The sequence below is a fragment of the Carassius carassius genome, chromosome 27 (assembly GCF_963082965.1).
Source record: "Carassius carassius chromosome 27, fCarCar2.1, whole genome shotgun sequence".
Lineage (NCBI taxonomy): Eukaryota > Metazoa > Chordata > Actinopteri > Cypriniformes > Cyprinidae > Carassius > Carassius carassius.
This window is the reverse complement of record NC_081781.1, coordinates 29,112,047-29,139,106: the sequence shown is the minus strand read 5'-3', so window position 1 is coordinate 29,139,106 and position 27,060 is coordinate 29,112,047. Positions and strand designations below refer to the sequence as shown.

The 27,060-nt window shown below is 39.7% G+C and overlaps 1 protein-coding gene and 2 long non-coding RNA genes across 5 annotated transcripts; 2 read left to right on the top strand and 1 right to left on the bottom strand.

Moving 5' to 3' along the window:
• The first annotated feature begins 1,334 nt into the window (after positions 1 to 1,334).
• On the top strand, positions 1,335 to 9,656 carry LOC132107352 (uncharacterized). 2 transcript variants are annotated; one of them, XR_009424287.1, is made up of 4 exons: positions 1,335 to 1,441; positions 1,752 to 1,816; positions 8,738 to 8,810; positions 9,363 to 9,656. It is a non-coding gene; the product is annotated as an uncharacterized LOC132107352 (long non-coding RNA). The 2 variants fall into 2 exon arrangements; XR_009424286.1 differs by having other exon boundaries at positions 1,337 to 1,436.
• Positions 9,657 to 12,772: 3,116 nt separating this feature from the next.
• On the bottom strand, positions 12,773 to 26,196 carry LOC132107351 (uncharacterized). The gene is made up of 3 exons (XR_009424285.1): positions 25,901 to 26,196; positions 13,098 to 13,231; positions 12,773 to 12,925 (listed from the first exon to the last, which is right to left on the bottom strand). It is a non-coding gene; the product is annotated as an uncharacterized LOC132107351 (long non-coding RNA).
• Positions 16,216 to 17,770, top strand: LOC132107350 (uncharacterized). 2 transcript variants are annotated; one of them, XM_059513579.1, is made up of 3 exons: positions 16,216 to 16,280; positions 16,587 to 16,694; positions 16,865 to 17,770. In XM_059513579.1, exon 3 carries the CDS (start codon positions 16,874 to 16,876, stop codon positions 17,525 to 17,527), a length of 654 nt encoding a protein of 217 aa, XP_059369562.1. In that variant the 5' UTR covers positions 16,216 to 16,280; positions 16,587 to 16,694; positions 16,865 to 16,873; the 3' UTR covers positions 17,528 to 17,770. The 2 variants fall into 2 exon arrangements, with proteins under 2 accessions (XP_059369562.1, XP_059369561.1); XM_059513578.1 differs by lacking the exon at positions 16,216 to 16,280 and having other exon boundaries at positions 16,456 to 16,694.
• Positions 26,197 to 27,060: the final 864 nt, after the last annotated feature.

Genomic DNA, 27,060 nt, shown 5'->3' with positions numbered 1-27,060 from the left:
ATTATTTTTTATTAATTTATGCATAAAAACCCAGCCATGAATAACATTACATTTATCCCATGACGTTATATCTCTCTTTTTTAACATTATAAAGGGCTCACATACTGTCCATTCTTTTTCTGATTGTTTTACATAAATAACTGCTCACCTTGTAACTAAACTTAACTGTGTATTTCAGAAGCTGTCACATCCCACCACCTCATCATCAGCAATTAGAAACATAAAGATGGACATAAAGACATTGAGAAGATATTTCACCAGAACCTTGTCTTCATTAATTCCATGTTCAGTGTCAACTTATATTTATTGATGTTTTCAGCTAATAACATCTGTTTGAGCCCTGTAATTTTTTCTACACTTTGCCATGTCAATAAAAAAGTACATAATTATCATATGCTGTTTGTTTGTTTATTTGTTTATGTTAAACCTAAATAGAAGCCACAATATATTATAAAATCAGGTAGATAGAGGAATGACAATTAATATTAACAGAAGAAGAAGAATGAGCTTTATGTATGTTTATATGAGGAATTTGTTTTTATGGCAGAAGCTTCCGCAGTGCAACAGAGTGACAGCGATAGAACAAAAACACAGATAATAAAATAATAATATTATTAATAAATTATGTATAAATAATTTATTAATACATAAAAAATAATATTAATACTAATAATTACACAAATATTTAGGCTACTGATATTAATTGAAAATAAACTGTAACAGTTCTTTATGGAACCTTATTTATAAAGGTTTCTATTTAGAAAAAAAAAGAAAAAAAAATGGTTCTGCTATTTTTAAAACTCGAAGAACCCAATTTGGTACTGTTTAGAACATTTTACCAGGGAAACTTTGGAGGATGTTGTTGAAAAAACAGATTATACAATGTTTTCAATAAAATATTGGCATTATGTTCCACAATAATAAGGAAGAACTTTCTTTCAGCCACATAAGGAAAATGCTATGAGGATATCGTTTTGAGGACTGAGATGACAAAATGTTCTTGAAAAAAAATAACTTTATAGTAATGTGACAAGTTAAAATACAGCTAAAACATTACTAAAATGGCTGCCTTGAGTGGTAAGTCAGCTAAATTCCAGGGTCTCGATTACAAAATGCATTTGATAGACTATCTGTTGCCGAACGTGTTACAGGAGACGACAAGCGCTGATTGGGCCATGTTTAAATCCACCAATCACTGCATACTTTTCTCGTGACGTAAGGTAATTTGAAATCGACGAAACGCGCGAACACCGAACGGTTGTTGAAGATATTGATGTACAGTGTGCGTGGTCGGAATCGTCTTATTTGACGGAACTTAATTGAGTACAGACGGAGTTTTTGCACACTTCAAACGCGGCGGAATCGGGTACAGAGGTGCTGGAGGATGCTTTACTCGAGGGTACAGTGCGTGACCTTAACAACAAACCTGTGTCCAGGTCAGGTCAGCGGAACTCTCCCTTTCACAATAATTACCTGTAACGTTACATTTCTTTATGGCTTTTTCAGTTTACATATTTCTTTTTATCCTTTGCGTATTTGCATACACAAAAATCAGTTTCAATCTAGGATGACACGATTCTTCTTCATCTTTTTTTTTTATATATATACTTTTAGTGTTTCTCATGCACATTTGTTATAGCGTTAGATATCTTTAAGTATTGGGGCTTGAACTTACTTTCTTGGAATTATATGACCGTTGCATTAATTTTGGATGCTTCTTTTTAATAACAGCTAGATTTGTTTTCATCCAGAACCCAAACTGCCTGCTTGAAGATGAACACGGATGATGCAATAAAAGTCTTCATTTACAACAAAGGTACTGTAACGTAAATTAGTTTCTACTTTCTAGGTAACGTTAATATTGGTAACATTTTATTTTAGAGTTCAGCTCTCACTTTTAACTTTTTGCTTATTAGCTTGCATATTAATAGTACAGGTGCATCTAAATAAATTAGAATGTCAAGGAAAAGTACATTTATTTCAGTAATTCAACTCGTGTATTAAATAAATTCAATGCACACAGACTGCAGTAGACTACGTCTTTGGTTCTTTTAATTGTGATGATTTTGGCTCACATTTACTAAAAACCCACCAATTCACTGTCTCCGCAAATTAGAATACTTCATAAAACCAATAATAATAAATAAAAAAAAATCTAGTCAATTGTTGGCCTTCTGGAAAGTGTTCATTTACTGTACATGTACTCAATACTTGGTAGGGGCTTCTTTTCCTTTAATTACTGCCTCATTTCAGTGTGGCATGGAGGTGATCAGTTTGTGGCACTGCTGAGGTGGTATGGAAGCCCAGGTTTCTTTGATAGTGGCCTTCAGCTCATCTGCATTTTTTGGTCTCTTGTTTCTCATCTTCTTCTTGACAATAGCCCATAGATTCTCTCTGGGGTTCAGGTCTGGTGAGTTCTCTGGTCAAGCACACCAACACAACTTTTGGTGCTTTTGGCAGTGTGAGCAGGAGCCAAATCCTGTTGGAAAATGAAATCGTCATCTTCAAAAAGCTGGTCAGCAGAAGGAAGCATGAAGTGCTACAAGATTTCTTGGTAAACAGGTGCAGTGACTTTGGTTTTCAAAAAAACACAATGGACTAACACCAGCAGATGACATTGCACCCCAAATCATCTCAGACTGTGAAAACTTAACACTGGACTTCAAGCAGCTTGGGCTATGAGCTTCCCCAGCCTTCCTCCAGACTCTAGGACATTGGTTTCCGAAAAAAAATATAAAACTTGCTCTCATCTGAAAAGAGGACTTTGGACCACTGAGCAACAGTCCAGTTCTTCTTATCTTTAGCCCAGGTAAGATGCCTCTGACATTGTCTGTGGTTCAGGAGTGGCTTAAAAAGAGGAATACGACAGCTGTAGCCAAATTCCTTGACACTTCTGTGTGTGGTGGCTCTTGATGCCTTGACCCCAGCCTCAGTCCATTCCTTGTGAAATTCTCTAAAATTCTTGAATCCAGTTTGCTTGACAGTCCTCATAAGGCCGCGGTTCTCTCGGTTGCTTGTGCATCTTTTTTTCCCCACACTTTTTTGTTCCACTCAACTTTCGATTAACACGCTTGGATACAGCACTCTGTGAACAGCCAGCTTATTGGCAATTGATTTTTGTGATTTACACTCCTTGTGAAGGGTGTCAATGATTGTCTTCTGGACAACTGTCAGATCAGCAGTCTTCCCCATGATTGTGTAGCCTAGTGAACCAAACTGAGAGACCACTCCTCAAAAATGTAACTACGCGTCGCGGCGACGCGGACCGCAAGATCTGTGATTGGTCGGCTTGGTAGCATCGCATTTCCGGCTACGCATTTCCGGCGTGTTCTTCTGCACCGCCCGCCATTTTTAAATTCAGAAGTTCAGGTGAAAGTTCAGTGAAGAAAATGGAAATGGACCAAGTGACCGAGCGATTAGTTGAAGAAGTGCGGAAATACAGCCATCTGTATGACTCGTCTTCTGCAGAATACAAAGACTGCCAGATGGCAGCGAATTCGTGGAGAGAGATTTCCTCCAACGTCGGTTTGGATTTAGCGGATTGTATGAAGAGATGGAAGAACTGTCGAGACAAGTACGTTCGCCTCCGTAAAAAGCTCGCCACAAGGAGCGGGGATCCAGGAGGGAAAAAAGTCCCAGCGTTTTATTTATTCCTGTCTTGGCTGGCACCTCATGTGAAACACCGGCTTACGGAGTCAAACTTTGACGATAAGGTAAATAATGCACGTCCTTTATGAACCTCTGTTGTTTTTAGGTTAGCTAACTTAACTAGCAATGCTACCACGCCGTAACGTTATTGATTAGTGCAAAAATAATATACCTGGGAAACAAAAAGCATGTGTAATGGGTTTTAATTATATTGTATTTATATTATATGTAATAGATTGTTATTATATTGGGCTTGCAGATAATACAAACGCAACAACGTAGCATTTGCAATGTAGGAATATGCAGTATTCATAGCTCTGTTTATCTGTGAATTAACACTGGATGCATCAGCTTTTATATATAAAAGACTAACTTACACTATTTGCTATTTCTTTCATAATCACAGGATGGGAGCGATTCAAGCTCAAACTCCAATGGTTCGGCTGTTGTGAGACCTTCAGCCAATAACGACCAACTAGCATGTCCACCGTCCCCCCAGCCATCTCTTCAGTCCCCCCAGCCATCTCTTCAGTCCCCCCAGCCATCTCTTCAGTCCCCCCAGACATCGCTTCAGTCCCCCCAGACATCGCTTCAGTCCCCCCAGACATCGCTTCAGTCCCCCCAGACATCGCTTCAGCCCCCCCAGACATCGCTTCAGTCCCCCCAGACATCTCTTCAGCCCCCCGACATCGCTTCAGTCCCCCCAGACATCGCTTCAGTCCCCCCAGACATCTCTTCAGTCCCCCCAGACATCTCTTCAGTCCCCCCAGACATCGCTTCAGTCCCCCCAGACATCTCTTCAGTCCCCCCAGACATCTCTTCAGCCCCCCCAGCCATCTCTTCAGTGCCCCCAGCCATCTCTTCAGTCCCCCCAGCCATCTCTTCAGTCCCCCCAGCCATCTCTTCAGCCCCCCCAGACATCGCTTCAGCCCCCCCAGACATCGCTTCAGTCCCCCCAGACATCTCTTCAGTCCCCCCAGACATCTCTTCAGTCCCCCCAGACATCGCTTCAGTCCCCCCAGACATCGCTTCAGTCCCCCCAGACATCTCTTCAGTCCCCCCAGACATCGCTTCAGTCCCCCCAGACATCTCTTCAGCCCCCCCAGACATCGCTTCAGTCCCCCCAGACATCTCTTCAGCCCCCCGAGACATCGCTTCAGCCCCCCCAGACATCGCTTCAGTCCCCCCAGACATCTCTTCAGCCCCCCCAGACATCGCTTCAGCCCCCCCAGACATCGCTTCAGTCCCCCCAGACATCGCTTCAGTCCCCCCAGACATCTCTTCAGCCCCCCCAGACATCGCTTCAGCCCCCCCAGACATCGCTTCAGTCCCCCCAGACATCGCTTCAGCCCCCCCAGACATCGCTTCAGTCCCCCCAGACATCGCTTCAGCCCCCCCAGACATCGCTTCAGCCCCCCCAGACATCGCTTCAGTCCCCCCAGACATCTCAGTCCTCAGTACAACATTGCACCTTTTAATTCTGTGCACTATCTTTATATAGTTTGCACTTTTGCATCTTTTAGTAAGTTGTCTGTTAGCACATTTGTGTATATAGTTTGCACTTTTGCATTTATTCATATTTTGCTTGTTTGCACTTATTTGTGCAGGTTTTATTGTTTGCACATTTTTGTAAATAGTATGCACTTTAGCATTTTGTTTTTTAATAATTTTGTCTGTTTGCACCTATTTGTGCAGGTTATACTATATAGTTTGTAGCTTTTGTGTACAGTTTTCTCGTGCATTTTTATTGTTAATAGTGTATCATTGCACCTTAATACTTTGTACTAACTTGTACATAGTATGCCCGTTTGTGTATATAGTTTGCATACAAAAAAATTGCCTGTTCCTGCTGTTTGCACATTGTTTTGTGCAGGTTACTGCAAATAAAGATTAATGTATAGTTTACCCGTTTGTGTGTGTTTGCTCTTTAGCATCTATTTTTAATCTACAATTCTAGACCATTGCACCTTTATACATTGCACTTTTACATATTTTAACCTATTTGTATATATAGTTTGAAACCAATTATGTCATTTCCTGCTGTATGCATATTGTATGGTTCAGGTTACAGCAAATTAAGATCAATAACAGTATTTATTTGTGTATAGTTTGCTCTTTTGCATCTATATTTAATATAAACAATTCTAGACCACCTTTACATGTTACATTATTTTATACATAGTTTGCACATTGTATTGTGCAGGTTACTGTAATTAAAGAAGAAACAACGTGAACAGTTAAAACTGGTCTTTATTTACATGGTTGCATGTCATTTATTGGTGTATATATTTTACACCAGTACAATTTACTGACCAAGTTGACCACGGAAATATTCGGAAATATCTGAAGTGCATTTCCTCGTCCATGTCTCTCAGTGGCCGGACAAGCACAGAAAATTCACCCTCCTTCTGCCTCATCAGGTTCACGGGTCGCACGTACCATCTCCTCCGACGCCTTCCCTCGTTTCTGCCTTTTAATTTGAGTAATTTCACTAAAATTAACTGTTTTTCAAACTCAATAAGCTCCAACTCCAACATGATCCGCTCTCTTTCAGTCGCCATTGCTTGTTGTAGTAGCCTAAACTCAAAACACCCGCGAGGAATCTAAACACAGTGGAACATTAAAACCCGCCCCCGCCAACTAGCGTTTCGGCGGTGCAACTGCAGAGCAACGCAGACATAACGCAGAAGTATAAATGCTCACGACGGCGTCACCTACGTGCGTAGCCTACGACGTACACTACGGCGTACCCTCGACGCAGAAGTATAAATTGGCCTTTAGACTGCTTCAGTCTGTGTGCATTGAATTTATTTAATACACAAGTTTCACAATTTGGGATGAAATACTGAAATAAATGAACTTTTCCAAAACATTCTAATTTGAGATGCAACATGTATAACAATGTTTTATTGTTATACATGTTGCATCTCAAATTAGAATGTTTTGGAAAATAGTGTATTATTGTTATTATTATTATTTTATCAAACTTTCTTGTAATGTGACATAATAACAAATCTAGAACATTTTACCTGCAAAATTTTAGGGATGTTTTGAGGATGTTGTTGAGGTACCCGGTTATACAATATTGTCAATAATACATCTTCATCGTCTTCATATTCTAATTTGTTGAGATCGTGAATTGGTGGGTTTTTGTTAAATGTGAACCAAAATCATCAAAATTAAAAGAACCACAGACTTAAACTACTTCAGTCTGTGTACAACAGATTAATTTTAATACTCGACATTCTAATTTATTGAGAAGCACCTGTATATTGGTTGTTCATAGGGGTGGGCGATATGGAAATTATATCACAATTCTTTGTCATGCTGGATTTACTATTTTGCAAGTTGTCTGAGAATTACATCCAAACAAATTTCCTTATATAAAGACAAATCCTTTCAAGGTAACAGAAAAAAAAGAATGGCAGATATTTAGGCCAAGGAGGGCGAGGATAATTAATTTTGTTATTTTTTAATAACAAGGATAAAAGAATGACAAAGATATAAATTACAACTACACATGACATACAAATAAAACAAAGTGCTTTATTTTCAGGTGCAATAGGTGCATTTAGCAGGACCATTCAAGAAATTAAATGAACAAATATAAAAATAAAATACTATATGAACCGATTCCTAAAGCAACTGTATTCAATTTCTCCAGTCAAGAGCAGTGAGTGATTTTATTTATGTTTTTCTCTTTGTGTTTTGTTTTATTTTATTGTTTTATTTGACAGGCTTTAGCGCATGCCCTTTGGGTGTATGCGGCGCTCAGAAAAAGCACAGGTCAGACCAGCACGTGAATGAAACATTTAAAAGAACACGCTTAGCACATGAGTAACTTTCCTGCTGAGTTAACACTGCTGTGAATGCATGTGGCATTGTACAGCCGATATGACGGAGGCTCCAGAACTGCAGCTGATAGAATGTGCACTGTAGCACGATACTACGATATTTCTTCAAAAGCAGATCGTGGAGACATTTTTATCATCCACGATCCAAAATTGTCATATCGCACACTCCTAGTTGTTCATTATTATTTTAAGGGATACTCCACCCTAAAATGAACTTTTTGTAATTAATCACTTACCCCATGTCGTTCCAAACTCGTAAAAGCTCCAGTTGTCTTCAGAACACAATTTAAGATATTTTGGATGAAAACCTGGAGGCTTGAGACTGTCCCATAGACTGCCAAGTAAATAACCATGTCAAGGTCCATAAAAGTTATGAAATGTGTCTTCAGAATACTCCATCTGCCATCAGAAGTGCAATCTGAGTTATATGAAGCGACAAGAATACTTTTTGTAAGCGAAGAAAACAAAAATGACTTTATTCAGCAGTTCCTTTGTCAATCGTCTCCTCTGTGTCACTCCAGATCACTGTATGCTCTTTTGTGTCCTCTGCGCCACAAGGATGCGCTGTTTCTACTTGTATTTAGCTTCACCCAAAAATGAAAATTCAGTCATTAATTACTCATCCTAATTTCGTTCCAAACCCGTAACTTCATTCATCTTCAGAACACATGCGGAGGCAAAGAATTGTTGAAGAAAGTGGCTTTTTATTTTTTTTTTGTGCACAAAAAGTATTCTCTTAGCTTCGTAAATTTATGATTGAACCTGGACCATTTTAACAACGTCCTTACTATGTTTGTGTGCCTTGAGCGTGGTGGTAGTACAGTTGCTGTCTATGGAGGGTCAGAGAGTTCTGGGATTTCATTGGTGGCCGTGGGTTAAAATGAATCTTTTTTGATTTTCCTTTTTTTTTTTTACATTCTGCACAAACAGCTGCTTGTGCTGCCTGGCTGTTTCATGAACTGTTTCATGAAGAGACTTTCATGGAGAAATGAAATGTGTAAGGCCACTCATAAAGAAATTCACAGAAACATAGAAACATATTGAGGTAAAAATTAAATATGTTTAGTTTATTTCTAACATGATGCATTTAAGTAACATACAATGACAAGGGAGCTATTTTGCTGAATATTTCTACGAGTGCAAATATTACCTTGATTTTAGTTCAACAAACAAGAAAATTTTAGACAAAATATTGACTGTTTTGTTCTGTTTCACCAATGAAAATAGTTCCAAAGGAAGATGACAGCAGAAGTATTTCTCATTACTGTGTTTTGATCCAACCAATCAGTGAATTCCCATCTTCTACTGGTGGTTTAATGTATTTTAAAAATTCTTTTTTCCTCCGCATATATTTTTTTAAATTTTTTTTACAGGCCTATTAAAAATGTATTGCAGTTGTAATTTGGCACTGTAAATTTAATTTGATTGGTAACAGCCCTATAGTGCATTTTTTTTTCTCTTTTTTTTTTTTGTTAACTAATAATTTGACTTTAAAGATGATGCATTCATTTTAATATGATTAAAAAGATATTGGCCTTTATTAAAGTAAATAAAATCCTGGAGTAAATATATTTAAAAAAAACTAAAAAAAAAGTTCAAGTCTCGGCTCAAGGTTCGGGCTTTTCAAGCCAATGTCAAGTTGTTGTATTCATGTTTAATTGATTGAATTAAATTTATTGAAGCAGTATATATACTCATAAGGTGTCATATGCATACTTTCAATAAATTAGTCTTTTCATAGTTTGTGAAGACTAATTAGGCTGGGTAGTTCAGAAAGTTTTCAATATTGTTTGTGATTTTAAGATGTAATAATTATTTGTATTCTTTCTGTTTACACTGTTGTATGCTCCTCTGTTATAGGCCATGAGGAAGAACTCTATCATGCACACAGTGAATAGAGCTCAGTGCTGCTAACTGGGAGAATAGCTGGAAAACTGGAGGAGGAGAACATTTGAACATACAGACAACTGTATTATTTTTCTGCAAGAACCACAACAAGCAAAGACGATGAGCACTCTGTGCAAACAACAGTCAGACGCTTAATTATGCACTGCACTTTACTGAGTTCTACAAAATGTGATGCTGAGTTAGATTTTGATTTTTTTTTTTTTTCAGGTTAATAAAATTATATGTTTTAAGAATGTAATAGCTAAGAATTTAAGAATTTTGAGTGTTTTTTTTTTTTTTTTTTTTAAAGAATGTTAGGGAATTATGTTCTAACAATGTTATCACTAAACATTTTTAGAATGTTTTTAAAGAATGTTAAACTATCTTTTGAGAGAATGTTCTGGGAACAAAAACAAAACTACCCGCTAAAACATTGTAAGAATGTTACAGCATACTGTTTTAACAATGTTGTCACTAAAGATTTTTAGAATTATTTTAGAGAATGTTATCATATCTTATAGGAAAATGTTCTGGGAACAAAAATAAAACTACCTGCTAAAAACATTGTAAGAATGTTACAGCATACTGTTTTAACAATGTTATCACTAAACATTTTTAGAATGTTTTTAGAGAATGTTATCCTAACTTTTGAGAGAATGTCCTGGGAACAAAAATAAAACTACCTGCTAAAAACTTTGTAAGAATGTTATGGATTGATGTTCTAACAATGTTATCACTAAACATTTTCAGAATGTTTTTAGAGAATGTTATCCTAACTTTTGAGAGAATGTCCTGGGAACAAAAATAAAACTACCTGCTAAAAACTTTGTAAGAATGTTAGGGAATGATGTTCTAACAATGTTATCACTAAACATTTTGACTCGTTTCAAGATAACTGTAATTTTACTTGCGTTATCATTGGTTAATATTACTTGTCTGTCATCTTGTAGAAAGCATAAATTAAAGCCTTTGTAGCCTACCACACTTGACTGCTGTTTAGAATTTCTAGTATTAACATTACAAGCTTGATAATTTGAGTAACACTTTGATTTATACCATGTCTGTATGAAGGTCAAAGGTTTGTGTGGTTCTTTGATTCCATGCAATATATTGAAATCCAAAGCTGTTTTTATATCACTTATTTTCTTCCAAATAATGATGCTCACAATCTCCGATGAGAAAGTTAAAGGTGACAAAGGCAAAGAAAATCGTTGATGTTTAACTGAATGAGGAAGAAGCCTTCGGATGAAAACACTATACAAATGTTAATTTGATTCATATTGCCTCACAGAATTAATGATGCTGACAAAAGTCTCATACTTGATTATGACAGTTAATACTACACTTTATTTTCTATTGAAAAAAAAAAAAAAAATTCACTGAGCCTGTAATAAACTTTAAAACAATCTTTAAATAATAAAACATTGAGGACACACTTAAATGTATTAACTGCTGAAAGCATCGGGGTGAGGGGCTATTGACTTTATTCACAACATAGAGTACATAATAACAGTCTCAAAAAATAATAGAAAGATCTCTATTAGAATAATCTATAACATTTGCAATGGACAAGGTATAGACCGTAACTGGTTATGGACTGCACTTCATGAAACTGTTGCAAGATGGATGTGGGAATGATGGAGGGCTATAGGTAGATCTGTGCTAAGGATGTTGTCCTAGGGTGTCTGGTGGAGAAAAGAAGAGGAAAAAAATGTTAGAGCATTTTATATGGAAATAATGTTACTGAAAACTTACTGTGTAAACAATAATACAATACTGGGCAGTGAACATCATGTACAATGCGCACAATACTGTCAACAACCTCTGTACTAGATACTACACAGCTGTGCCACTGAAATCAGACTCATGAACATGATTGTCACAATATTTACTTGAATAATATTTTTGGGTGAACCATCCCTTTAAGGTCCATGTTTGATAGAGATAATTGCTCATTTAGCAGTATTGCTGTGAAAGCTGACAGTAATGAATAAAACTGAACCAAGTTCTCACTACCATACATTAAACAGCACAGAGCAACAAACCCAAAGCTGAACTGTGTATGTGTGCCCAAACTGTGGGCCCCTACATCCTGCCCAATTATGTCCTCCAAACAATGTGAAAACTGAAGTCAAAGAAAACAAATATAGTGAATGTATTTATGTAAGTTGTGCTACACATTAGCCAAAAAAAGGGTTAAAATACAAACATGACATTGTAAAACAAAACAACTCTTTGCTTGCCATTTTAAAACATAAAATATATAAAAAATCCTAAAAACAAAACACCCATTAAATGTTAACTGTTATGGGGAACATGTATTCACATAAATATACACGTATATTCTGAATATAGTAAATTAACATAGCAATTGTTTTATGTGTAGTAACTGTAGTAATTACATGTATACCCATTTACATTTAATGCTCTCATAAATATATATAAATAAATATTTTAGTATAATGTAAATTTTAGTCAGAATCATTGCACTCCTATTCTCTTCAGTTATTTCCAAAATTAGACAAGGACTCTACCATCAAATGTAAGTTGTGCTCTGGAGAAACATGACTCAGGTCCACACACATCTGTCAAAGCATCTGTCAGAGAAAACTGCAAACAATATTTCTTTACTGAAGCATTTTCTTATCAACTGTGATAAGACTTTTAGTTGTATGTATGTCGCCATCTTTGATAATACTTTACTATACTACTTTGCTTTAATTAGAGCAGTGGTTCTCAATTCCAGTCCTCGTGCCCACCAGCTCCACATATTTTGTAAGTCTCTCTTTTTGATTCAGATAATCAGCTTGTTAGAAGAGAGCTCGTGCATAACCTGTGTTTCCATTGACATGGTCCCTACACAGTGTTCATTGCTCCCTACTCCCTGAGCAGGGGATATCTGTTGAAGTTTACCTCACTTCAGAACATTCATTCATGGATCTGCGCTGCACACCATCTTCACACACAGACAAGTGTGACTTCATATACCTCTGTAAATAAATACAATTTAAATACTGCTTGACTTTAGTTACTTGTTAAGTTGTGTGTAGAGAACATTGAGACTCTTGAGTAGAGACATAGCCTACTATGAGTAGTAAAAGTTTGTCCTTTTGTTTTTCTTTACTTTTTAAAAAAATAATTAATTGGGTTAAACTGGCTTCTGCTTTTCAACTCCGGACAAACTTTATTTTATAATTTATATTTTATTTTTTTCATGGTGTATCACATATCATACATTCCAAACATATCTGTTCTTCAATTTGCATTCTCTGAAGACTGGAAATGTTGTGGAATAACTTGCCTTTTTAATATATGAAAAAAAATAAAATGTGGCTTTTTATCAAATTAATCTAAAACTTTATTTGATTAAGATAATGGTTGCAGCCTAAAAATTCACCATTCAAATATAGACAACAGTGTGCTAAACAACTGTTTACATATAGGAAGAGGTTTGGTGGTGAACAGTGGGAGAAAGATCCTCACCCAAAGTTTGGCCTGTAATATCCACAGCTGGTGCACCCTGAGGTTCTGGTGAGCTGGCGGCAGAATGAAGGAGATACAACATTAAATCTAGGTTATATGAGGTAATTCTTCTTGAGTGGTCTAATGGTACTCAATGGAAGTTTGTCGACACCCCCTAGTTGTTTTGGTATACAAAAATACAGTCAACGTTGTTGAAACAACAACAAACAACAACAAAGAACAAACATGCCTGAAAGAGGAGTTTGTGGGAGAAGAGACAACTAGATCTGTATAGATTAGATCATGGTGGTCTCCATAAATAGACCGGTTGCAGAAGAGTGGATGATGGAGGGACTACAGCCAAACATCAGGACAGAAGTCTGCATGAGTCGGGTAAGCAGAATAGATTACCATTTGTTTTAAGGATGTTCATTTACAGTGCAAAGTCACTAAAGAATTTTATTAGTTAAACCCCTATAAATCAAAGCAATTTCTAACTATATGACATTATCACACACAAAGGTTCTTTTAAGAGCTATATCTTGAGTTTTTTTTCTTTATATTTATGCGTGTTATGATGAATCTGGCAATCAGAGATGCACAGAGGTCACATGGGTTTATACGTACGCGTATTTACTCTGTATAAATCGTAGTTTGATGTATCATTCGTTCAATTATTAAATTCTATATACTCCAGATTGTCTGTCTAAGTTGCTCATGTTACGAAGTCAATGAAATGTCGATCTTAGTTACAAAGCTTATTTGTTACTTTTAAGTAATCTAAATTTTATAAGGACAGGAGAATGGTTTCATGGCCAGAAACTATTTGTCCTGGAATTATAAGAAGTGATAGCGTTACTGAGAATTAATAAGTTAATCTTACGGCCGTTTGCTGGACGAACCACGTTTGATTTACATTAATTTCTAGTAAAAGATATCACAATAATTGATATGAAGAATAGAATATTGAAATATTAATGAGTAAATTACAGTGCCTTGTGATGAGTTATTACTATATACGATTGAGCTATTTTTCATCTTCAATAATTTTAATGCAACTGTAATATGATATATATATTAATCATATTCCTGATTAATTATTCAAATTCCCTATATATTATTTGAGTTAATTATTATGTACAACCCAGTGCGGCTTCATATATTTGGTGGAGAATGCGGGCATTTCAAACTTCGTTTTGTGAGCAATCCAGTTCAATCTGTGTATATGGTTATTAATAATTTCTGCACGCGCGCTATGAAATTTGTACTTGTGAGAAGTCGCAAGACGCGAACTCACTCCTAACTGACTGAGGCAAAAGCTGATCAGTCAGCACGTTAGGTATTTATAGAAACTTAACAGTATAGTCACTGCAGTATAATGTTAAAAGTATACTGTTAAGAAAGACCAAGATCTCTCTGCAGTGAGAACATTTTAATATGAATAATTAAAAGATAAAGAAATCTTTTATTAGTTGCAACATGTAAATCTGAACATGAGCGACGTTCCTCTGATTCAGTTTAAAAAGGCCTTGCTTATTAAATATCGTTATTGAATTGGTGGTGAACCACAGTGATATTCAAAAATAAACGATATAAAAACTCCTGGTCTAAAATTGGCTTAGCTACCCGATTTTAAACCTAAAACATTTAAATCATAAGTGCTATTTTGATAAATGTTTATGGGAGTCAACAGATGGAAAATTCCTGTTGTTAACAGTTGTGTGTTTGGCAGTGAACGGATCCTTCCTTCACGCTCTGTTTAATATAGCACCGCAGAGGTAAAACCTTTGTCTGTTTGTTAGTTTCGAATCAGCCTGACAAATGATCAGAGTTAGATCACATTGAAGTCAGCTGTAATTCCGCTTACTAAACTGCCTTCTGATTCCAGCTTGCATGAGTGCAAGTATGCGCCATCTCGTGGTCGTTTAAGATAATGCGCTCTAATTGCTAATCTCTATTTCCCTTGTGATTAATTGAATTAGATGTCTAAATTCTCAATAATTATTTGCATTTACAGCCTTGCTCATGCGAATATTATTCCAGGTTAGACAATTTCAGACTGTTTACATTTACTTTGAGTTTGGTTCAAACATGATTTGAATTAAAATGTAATTGTGTAATAGTGGAAACTGATTGACCCACTTAGAAGGTAAGCCATCTAGTGGCAGTCTCCTGTTAAATCGGCTCTCAGCTCTTTGCTCTCTTTTCAATTCTGTTTTGAATTGCATGTCTACTTTGACCCCTTTTTGATTAATTTCATAATTATTAATGATACCTTACTGTTATCATTGGTTATTATAGGATATTATTCAGATTTTCATTTTAATTCTTTCTTACATGCTTATTTTAAATTTCAATTTAAACCAGTTTTGAATTTTTAATTTGAATTAAGTTTTCTGCTCACCAGGTTAAGCCCAGAGAGTGAGTACGCCCCCTTGTCAATGTCAATGTCACCTTTATTTATATAGCGCTTTAAACAAAATACATTGCGTCAAAGCAACTGAACAACATTCATTAGGAAAACAGTGTCAATAATGCAAAAATGATAGTTAAAGGCAGTTCATCATTGGATTCAGTTATGTCATCTCTGTTCAGTTAAATAGTGTCTGTGCATTTATTTGCAATCAAGTCAACGATATCGCTGTAGATGAAGTGTCCCCAACTAAGCAAGCCAGAGGCGACAGCGGCAAGGAACCGAAACGGTGAAACTCCCTTGTGGTGAAAACCAGCTACTACTTCTCCCGTGTTTCATTCCAGTCTTTTGTTATTTTTGATTTTTATTCCTTTTCTTCTCTCCTTTGGCTTAGGTTATTTTTGATAATTACCATCTTATCATAATTCCCTTTTTGTTTTATCATTATTAGGTAAAACTGTTACCTCTCATTTCTACATATATATTTACTCAGTTGATGTTAAACAAACCAAACCTTAATTAACTTTAAGTTTCTTTTGTTCATCCTTTGTGTATTTGATTGTAGAACTCCCTTGGTGATTGGACAGTCATCTCAGGTCTCCAGTGAGCAAGGGAGCCGACCAGCGTTACCGACACTGGCTGTGAGTGAAACTCGGTTCCTCTTATCTCTGTCCATTGTGGCACGCAGCGGAGACATCAGCAATTTGGCACTCCAACGGTAGTCAATCAGTCCAGCCAACACACGACGCAATCTCTGGGACCAGTACCTAAACCGGGGCCTAAAGCGGGGCCACTCTCTTTTTAAGAGAGGGTTCTAGGGAACAGCCCAATTTTGTAGTGGTGTCTGGCGGTTGACATCTTGGTGTTGCCAGGTTGTGTTAAAAGTCACAAGCTGTTTGAGAGGGCGCAAGGCCAGAGTAACGGAGGGCCGGGGTCACTGCGGTTGAGTGTTTGGGGAGCGCCGGAGAGGTTGACCAAGCCACTGGTTTCCACCTGAATGGCTTCAATTCACCCAGGTGAACCCAATGTGATAAAACCCATCCACTTATTATAAGCCACAGAATATTAGATATTCCCCTGGATATATTTTAAGTGTTTGACCCATTGCTTCTTCAAGCCACACCATCTTTCTAGGTTTCCTACTCAGATAGCCCCACTCACCTGTTGGCCCTATCTTAAAATCTAGTAGTAGGCTTAGGCCTCCTTATTCTCACTAACACATTGTGTTACTATTGTTTTAATCTCATTTCAAGTTTTGGTTCACTTTGATCTTTTTCTATCCTCTGTTCTGTTGTGATTTGTTTCTTTCATTTCACATAGAGACAGTAACCTGTGAGAGCCACCAAAGAAGCTAAATAGTAGAGCGACAACCAGCAGCCGGTGTCATCACGCGACCCGCTAGGCTACTGCCTGTCAAATCTCCATTTCAGGTCCTTCGTTGACCCAAGTAAATTGGCTACTGAACTGTCTGACTGTTTGCTCAGTTAGCCCCAAAATTCTCATAAATGGCACAGCCCGTATGAATATAGCTCGTTAACCGTAGAACGAACTTGCATTGGTCTTTTTGTGTGTGTGTGTGCTGTGCTTCTCTCACCGACAGGGAGTCAGGATGTTCCAGCCATCCAGTCCAGCAGTCCACGGGGGCCACCTCTCGACATGGTTGAAAGCAGTGACGACCCCCTTCCTGCCCAAGGACGCCAGTAACCTGCAGCACCCAGAGCAACTAGACACCGAGCTAGATGAACTGATGGCACACGATCCAACCCAAAGCGACTACTACAAAGAACTCGCCAGGATCCTCGGAAGCCTAGTTCACATTCTCGTCGCCCAGGCACGGCTCAGCGAACGGAGCAACATCGACCTTGGACAACAAGCAGCAACGCTTAAGTTTCAAGCGGAGGAGGCCTGGACGGACCAGGCCCGAACCCAGAGTCGCCTTGATCAGCTCCTCCTCGAGACCCAAAACCAGCGCAAGAAAGAGGACGACACAGATCCAGAGCTGCAGAAAGAAGTAGAAAGACTTCACAATGCCCTGCAAGATCTTCGCCTTGACACAGATCAAAGAAAACAGCTGGAGAGAGAAGCCAGAAAAGAACTCAACAAAAAACTCCAGCAAAGTGACGCTCTCCTAAAAAGAGCAGACACTGAACTGAAAGAAAAAGACTATAAAACCTGGGCCTGCAAAACACACTTGCAAGCGGCCCGAGCTAAAATCAACGAGCTTACTCTGCAGAGAGACTTGACACTGTTCACACAGAACTGAAACATTCTGACAGATTACAGAGTGGCTGGATCAGTGGAAACGCACACCACAGAGTTTCTCACGGCCCGCCACTCCAACCCTTTCAGCCAAGAACCCAGAGCTGAAAAAGGGGGTGTAAGCCCACGGCTCAAGAAATCACCAGCCAGCTTACAAGAACACCTGTCAACAATGGAGGGGGGAGAACCCTTCCAGAGAAAGCATGCCACTAAACCCTGCACGGCTCACAGAGAACTTGACAAGCTAGCCAGAAACATCCCTACATGCAATCCAGATCCTGCAGGAGGACATGACGTTCACGCTTATTTACAAGACATTGACTTTCACTTGCAAACTGTCACCAACGTGACAGATGTGAACACATTGTACCTGTTAAAAATCACGCCGAGCCGTGATCTGCATAGTTTTCTGGATCGTCAACCATAGACTGTCAAAGCAGACTACCAGCAACTGCTACAAACTTTGATTCTTGAATTCTCTGATCCAGACTCAGACCATGGGCTCCTTATTGCTATGGACCTCAAACAGGGCTGACTTGAAAACCCACAGACTTTCTATAGTCAGCTAAGAAAAGACTACTTCGGAGCATGCAACGAACCAGGTATGGAACAAGATGTCGACTTAAAAACTCTGTTCCTCCGAAACCTACATGCCAGTTGGAGTTTTCATCTCAGAGTCCCAGCGTGTCTGCGTAACATGACTACACAAGAGTTACAGAACTTAGCCCACAAAGCTTGCACCAAGCAAGACTATTTATGAAAAGACTGTGAAAAACCCCAAAATCTCTGTCTCTGAGCACTGCTTGGAGTTAACCCTAGAGGGCGCCCTACAACACCAAAGTCACAGACATTTTTACAGAGAGTCAATACCGTTCCAAGCCAGCAGAGGGCAACACAATCGTGGTGGTGCTCGTCCAAAGCACCAGAGCGAGCGCTCTGAAAGATTCTGGGACCGGCGACCCAAAAAGAGCCGATCCCCACCGTCCAGGACACAAAGCCCCGACAGCCGGCAGTGGAACCACTCTCGACATGACACTGGTAAGCTCAATCCTGAGCCCACATCAGAAAAACACAGGGCAGCCACGTCTGAGACAGCAGAGATCCTGAGCGTGCTGAAAGAGCTTCTTTACATGAAACCTTGCAAGGAAGACAAGGAAGATGAACCAGACATCTTATGTCTAAGCATAAGAACTGAAACCAACACCCTGTCTAACTACCATCTGTATGAGCCAAGCACCCAGAACACTGCTCGTCCTCCACAGACCACAGAGCTAACTGTCACATCACAAGGTGACAGCATCACCCAAGCTCCACAGCTGACAGCTGCACACCCTGAACGAGACAGCACAGGTCCTCACACCAGGTACCACAAACACAAGGTACCAGAAAATGCTGCTTTGACTACCTGCCTTCGCAGCGAGCTACACGAGACAGGTCCTAACCACCCATCGATCGTCACACCTGCCCTGATGCCAACATTCCTTGGCAGCCTTGTCGAAAAGGGGGTGGGCCAAAAAGGAGTGAGCATGGAAGACCTGATCGACACAGGATTAAACCTTATGGTGATCGTATTTCACCTTTTCAAAAGACTCCAATTTGCGAACTTGCGAACTGAATGTACAGTCGTACAGCCAGAATGACATCCAGTTTGAACAGGTTGCTTCCATTTACCTGACAACTGGTCCAATGGGTCTAGTACATCCTATTTATGTCTCTCCAATGAACACTCATGCATTTCTCATCGGCAAAGACCTGCTAGACCACTTTGACCCTTTACTGAACTTCAAACAGCTAAAAGACTTTGCTCAAGTGCGAGAACCTCTTTCCCTCCAGCCACAAAGGTTGCCAGAGCCAGACTGTCAGGTCACTGAGGTCACGGGAACTCCCACAGAGCCAGACTGCCAGGTCACAGAGGTCACGGGAACCCCAGCAGCCAGCCATGGGTACACAGCCCCTACGACAGACAAAAGCTCAAGCTCAAGTTCAAGCCTCTGCACCCTAGTCAACGAACAGGGTACGGTGGTACCAGCTTACACCAAAGGGGTTGCTGTTCGGCTCAACCTGCAATGTGGTCAAACCTTAAACCACACGCTGGGTTTCTTCCAATCCTCACCTGAATGTGTGGAACTCGGACTCACATTTGAAGCCACACCCCTCACTGAAGTGTCATCTTGTATTGTCTACATCCTGTGCAACAACTGCACGGCAACTGACATCAACATTCCCAAGGCCTACCGGCTGGGATGGCAAGTGAGCCATGACTTTAATGACTTTGAACTTGTACTTACCTGTCATTGAGCCCATTCTACCTTCACTGATACCCGAAGGGAGTACAAACAACACATTGTTCACTGCACCCTTCAAATTCGTCGCCATCACATCTGTCACGTCGGTGAGCAAAGACCAGGTGTGCAGAATGGATCTGACAGATGACCAACACGTCGCAGTATACACAGTCTCCCACCAAAACGTCAGTGAGACTGATGAAGCTGCTACACCTCTCAATACCAAACTGACTGATGACACACTGACGGAGGAGCCTTACACAGGTTTTCAATCTCAAGTGCAGCAAATTCTACGAGATGCTCATGCACTTCAGAGTGATACGGATCGCCAAAGACTCATACAAGTTCTTTATAAGCTCAAAGAATCCTGTGCCAAAGACTTTTTAGACTGTTGTCTTACCAACCTACACACGGTGCGCATACCTACGCACCCTGATGCTCCTCCCACTTCTGTCAAACAGTACAAGATTCCCATCGCCTCACACAAACCAGTGCAGGAGATCATCGAATCTATGCTGGAGAAAGGTGTCATCTATCCATGCAACAGCACCTACTCAGCCCTCATCTGGCCCGCCCTCAAAACTAACTGCGAGGGGCGACCACCATTGACTACAGGAAACTGAATCAACAGGTGCCGCTGTCACAATGGCACAAGACACAGCTGGAACAAGAAATGCCCCGAATCAGAGGAGCCACAATCCTCCCTACACTTGATGTGGCCTCTGGATTCTGGACCATTCCGGTGCACCCGGAAAACCAACACAAACTGGCATTAACACTTGGCGACCGTCAGTTCACCTTCAACAGGTGTCTGTTCGACTATGCCGACTCACCAGCTGAATTCAACATCTGTTTGAACAAAGCCTGTACAGACTCTAACTATGCTAGACTCAGTTTTGTGTGCCATCTTCCATGCTGTAAACAGAATGGTTTCAAAACTGCAAACAACAAGCCAGTCAAACACAAACACCTTCCAGCAATGTGATAACATCACAAAAACACACAAGGTGACTGTGTACTGGAAGAAGGTAAAAGGACACTCGAAGCTACCAGGTCTAGACAAGAACTTAAAAGATCAAACTGACACCCTTGCCAAAACTGGCACACTAAACAACAGGCTGTGGTCACTCCCAACCCACCCACCCACATTCAGGGTTGAACTGATTACACACAGCATAAGAACTACTAGCTAAACTACCTACCTCAGAAACGCTTACGCTGGCTCCGTTGTCTACACAGACCAACATAGCGGACATGCGAGCTTCTGAAACCTCCATAACGACTTTGCTTTACCACATCTCAGACCCCTCCATCCACCCTGGCAACCAGTCTACAGTCACTGTCAACCAACGCCCCAGGCAACAGCATGATACAACGGACATGCTGCGTGCACAGAAAAACATTGTGGGTTGTGCACCGTCTGACATCACAATGCCAGGGCTTGTAATGCCACGGAGCAAAAGGGGGAAAATGCCAATATATTTCCATGACGCATCATGTGCTGCACCACGCAGCACCAGAGCCACTGACAAGACACTGAAGCAAGCGTCATGCCAGCAGCAAAATGTGGCAAAACATGAGCCAGGGTGAGCTAAACCCAGTTGCCGCCCACGAAGCAAAGAGACTGCCCTGTCCAACCAAAGACAGCCCTCGCTTGTTTCTTCCTCCTCTTTCTCTCTCTCTCTCCCTGTTATCTGTACCAGGATGCTGCTGTGGTTTGCCGTGCTGTGCTGTCAGCCAAAGAGAGGATAGCTGCCACCGAGAGAACCACTGAGACTCCTGATCACCGACGACAGAGCACACTACCCCAGCACCGTAACCCAATACAGCTGGACAGGTGTCCGATGGAGAGAGGAATCCCTCACTCACAATGAGGCCGATGTCAAACACATGTTCAGCCAACATGAGAAAGTGACTGTTACACAAATGGAGTTAGGTGGACACCACCACCGCTCCAAACAGTTCCCGGGAGCTTTGCACAGAGCCGCTGCTGCCGCCAGAACGTTTAACATTGGTATGTCCAGTGTCAATGCAGCGAACCAGACCGTAAACTCCACGAAACCGCTGTTTACTGTCTTCCATAATGACTTTACCCAGACTCACAACAGTGACCTGCTGCAACAGACCTGCTGTGGGAGGATAGCTCCTCCAGTGACAGCCTAACCACGGGTAAAACCCCACCATACATGATACCCTTAAGCCTTGTGCTAACTGTGCTGGCTTACGCCATCACCACGCCAGCTGACCTGCTACAAATACACCTAGCCAACTCTCTGGATAGCACCATCCTACTGCACGTCAACCCCAAACAGAGAGAAGTGAATGTGCTCCTGAACCAACCCATCAGCGAGTCAAGCCAAGTCTACAGACCTAAAGACATTGTCAGTGTCAGGTTGTGGGAAAGCAACACCCACACCAAGAAACACATTCCAGATGTGGTGGCCTACCACGACAGCTACACACAGCTGTACCTGGCCCCAAACCTGCACATGTGTACTTTGACCAAAGACATTCATTATCTCTGCCTTAGCAAACCCTTCCTCAGACACAACGCTGAAGGAATCTGCGGGTTGCAACCCCTGGTCAGCGACACACGCTGCCCTGCTGAAGCCAAGCCACGTACACAAGTCACAGAAACGCAAGCAGAGATTGTAGGTGACAGATGGCTCGTTAACACTCCTGTCCTCACAGCTACACTGACCTACGACCAGCATGACACTGCCACCCGTGTCAACTTGCTCGACCAAGTACTGAAAGGTGCCACCCAACACATTGACATTACTCCCGTCGACACAGCCCTCCAAGCCCTCCAAGTCTCGACAGCCCGTTCTGAACCCGTCATCTGCGGTCCGTACCTGGACTGCTGCCGACACTGCACGGTGTATCTCCACTGTCATTGGTCACACCCTGACCCTTGGCGTGACCTTCATCCTATACAGGATCTCCGATGGAATCCCCGGAAACGGGGTGCCAAGTCAAAGACACCACCGAACCTCATCAAGCTGAATCGTCAGCTCCAGGAACCACCTGCCATCATGAACCACCTGACATCACGATCCACCTGCTACACGACCATCATGATTCACCTGTCATCTGCCCATCCTGATGATTGCCGTCCGATGATGTCCACACAGGGACTTCATCCGACGGAAAGGGGGGATATAACGGATATGCAGGTCATCGATTCATGGGTTCTGAACTAATGAATCACGGTTCGTTGAATCTAAAACAATGCAAACCTAACACTTTTAGATTTTGATTTCAGGCATATAAAATGAAACCTTTTTACACTAAATGCCTGGCCTGGCGCCAGCCTGGCTGGATTTAAATTATTTACGACACAGGATGAGACATGCCAAAGTCACGTGAGCAGCCTCAAAGGAGAAACGAAACCCCCCCCCCCCCCCCCCACATTCCTATTCACACACACACAAACTTTTATTTAAGCTCTTTATGTAAGTCCTTAATAATATGTATTTTGAGTATGTTTGTGTGTTGCATAAATGGTTAATCCTTGTTATGTGAAGAGTATAAGTGCTAACTTATTAATTGGAAGTGTTTATCCTAATTCTAATGTTCTCAAATAAGAGTCATGATTCTGTAACCCTACCCCTGACCAGCTCATAAAACTTTATGACCCCACTGGGAAACAGGACAGGAAAAAAAGCTAGTTCACCGGTACCTTTTTCTCAATGTATCCTAAACTATTACCTTTTTTCAATGAATTCTAAATGTATTAAGTATTGCTTTTTGGTGCATTAGATGTTCTCCATATAAATTGGAGCATCTGCAGTTTTATCGTGTGTTAATCAAACTTTAAATGTGTGTAATTCTGCATTTGAATGTAACTTGATGTTTTGATCATTTATATATGTTATTTTTGGTATCTGTTTAATCGTCATGCTTTGACGGACTCACTTATATAAAGGAAATTAATGAAAAATGTATTAATCTGGAATTACGAACTTGAATATCACTAGAATATCACTGTTGAAATCTGATAAGCCCTAATTTATTAGGGTGGGTGTTTCCCCAGAGACAAAGGAACTTTTTCCCGCTTCAGATCGCGGACATTCATTGGTTGTTCAGAGGCGTGAACCATTTCAAGCCATAAGAGCTGACCCATGAAGTTCCTCGCTCTCTTCGCTCTTGCCCTTTTTCTCTGCCCCTGCTGGTCCTTCTTCGCGGCCTCGGTCCGCTCTACTATCGACGTCCCTCTCAGCACGGCGGCTGAGAGGACAGCCTTTTTCATGGCTCCTCCGGGAGCGTTTATTTCTTTTGTTTTCGTTTCTTTTCTTTACTAAGTTTATTCACCTATTCGCCTATCCACACGAGGAAGACGAACTCTTAAACATTGCTTTGTTGGACCTTTTTTTCAAATATCGCGCGATTCCGCAGCAGCCCGGAAAACAGAAAGAACACGCCTAGCTACGGGACCACGCTCACGCTGCTCCAGCACACAAAGAGACACAGAGACACTTGCAAGTATCATTCTCTATGGAGATTTAAATGCTGCTTAAAGTTCGTCTATGATTTGATTCTTGTTGTCTTTCAAGGGTTACTCTCTGTGAGTTTGCATAACTTAGCGCGTGATTCTGTAATCACGCCTATTCTCTCATTCATCCGCTCTCACTCATTCTCTCTCTCTCTCTCTCTCTCTCTCTCTCTCTCTCCCTCTCCCTCATTTGGATTCTGTTGTCTTGTACAAAGTTTACTGTCTATATTGTCGTACGCGTATTTACTCTGTATAAATCGTTTGATGTATCATTTGTTCAATTAATAAATTCCATATACTCCAGATTGTCTGTCTAAGTTGCTCATGTTACAAAGTCAATGAAACGTCAAAAACGACAAAGCTTATTTGTTACTTTTAAGTAATCTAAATTTTATAAGGACAGGAGAATGGTTTCATGGCCAGAAACTATTTGTCCTGGAATTATAAGAAGTGATTGCGTTACTGAGAATTAATAAGTTAATCTTACGGCCGTTTGCTGGACGAACCACGTTTGATTTACATTAATTTCTAGTAAAATATATCACAATAATTGATATGAAGAATAGAATATTGAAATATTAATGAGTAGATTACAGTGCCTTGTGATGAGTTATTAATATATACAATTGACCTATTTTTCATCTTCAATAATTTTAATGCAACTGTAATATGATATATATATTAATCATATTCCTGATTAATTATTCAAATTCCCTATATATCATTTGAGTTAATTATTATGTACAACCCAGTGCGGCTACATCTTATTTGCCAGATTTATCACAACATGCCTAATCAATAATCACTGGTGAAAGTGAAAACATTTTAATGTGTACAGACATATCTAACTCATATGCGTTCTTCTTTTTCTCCCTTTTTTTGTTTGTCTACAGCAGCTACATACACCACAACGGCTCTTTTAAGAGCCACATCTTGAGAACGTCTTTGACTTTGTAAGTATATATTTTAAAAGACCACTCAGTATTTGGGTTTAGATCAATTACAACAACATCATGCAGCATGTTAGTAATGTCTTAATGAAGACATTAAAGAGATAATTCTTACATAAATAAATACTAGCATCCTGCATCTCTGATTTGCCAGTTTCATCATAATTGATTTTTTGATATCAGGAATTCACATTTTTAAAGGGATAGTTCACCCAAAAATTTTAAATCTGTCATTAATTACTCACCCTCGATGTCATTTCTATTTTCAAAACACAAATTAAGATTTTTCGATGAAATCTGACAGCTCTCTGACCCTCCCGTAGACAACAACGCAACTGTAATGCAGATCCAGAAACGCAGTAAGGACATGGGTAAAACAGTCCATGTGGCATCAGTGGCTCAACTTCAGTTTTGCAAAGCTACGAGAATACATTTTGAGTGCAAAGAAAACAAAAATAACAATGTATTCAACAATTCTTACATACGCACGCTGACACAAATGCTAATTATGCATGTTCATGTGCTGATTACATTGATTACGCTCTTGGGTACTCTCCAAAATTGCAGAAGACGTAACTCGGGAAGAATAGCAGTTGAAATAAATTATTTTTGTTTGTTTTCTTTGTGCTCAAAAAGTAATCTTGTACCTTCGTAAAACTGAAGTTGAGCCACTGATGTCACATGGACTGTTTTATTGATGTCCTTACTACGTTTCTGGACCTGGGAACATTACAGTTGCGTTGAAGTTGTTATCAGGAATTGGCCATGCAACTAGTGAAAATAGAATTACTGGTATTTTAAATAATATTTTAACTAAGAAGAGGTATGCTAATGAGTTAATGAATATTAATGAGAATTGCTCTTCCCATAATCTTCTTTTTAGAGTCAGTTTAGGCAAAAGATGGAGAAAGAACATTCATGGAGAGAAACGGCCCCTCCTTTATTTTTTAGTCAATGAAACAATTATATTATGGCTAGAATTTTGACTAATATTTGTTAATTGTTTTAAAGTAGTTTTTATCCTGTTTCTATTTATTGGTCACTAAGTCCTTTGGATGATTAAAGGAAAACAAATGAACAAGGCACCACTGGATTCAAACTCCACCACTTAAACCATTGTAGTCGCACTGGGTTATACATTATAATTATCTCAAATGATATATAGGGAATTTTAATAATTAATCAGGAATATGATTAATATATATATCTCATATGACAGTTACATTAAATTTATTGAAGATGAAAAATAGGTCAATTGTATATATCAATAACTCATTACAGGGCACTGTAATTTACTCATTAATATGTCAATATTCCATTCTTCATATCAATTATAGTGATATCTCTTACTGTAAATTACCGCAAATCAAACAGTGGTTTGTCCAGCAAACGGTCGTAAGATTAACTTATCAACTTTCAAAAAAGTTATCACTTCTGATAATTCAAGGAAAAATATTATCTGGCCATGAAAACATTATCCTATCATTATGTAATTTCGGTTACTAAAAAGTAAAGAGCTTGTAGCTAAAGATCAGACATTTCATCGACTCGTGAAGTGAGCGTTTCAGACAGAGGCAATCATGAATATATATTGGTTTTGAATAATTGAACTAATAATACATCAAACTACAAATCACACAGAGTAAATACGCGTACGACAATACAGACAGTAACTTTGTACAAGACATAACGGAATCCAAATGAGCGTGAGTGAGAGAGAATGAGTGAGAGAGAATGAGTGAGAGAGAATGAGTGAGAGAGAGAATGAGTGAGAGAGAGAATGAGTGAGAGAGAATGAGTGAGAGAG

What these genes read in the sequence shown, in the direction of transcription:
- LOC132107350 (XM_059513579.1), top strand. Translation starts at nt 16,874, where the DNA reads ATGTTCCAGCCATCCAGTCCAGCAGTCCACGGGGGCCACCTCTCGACA.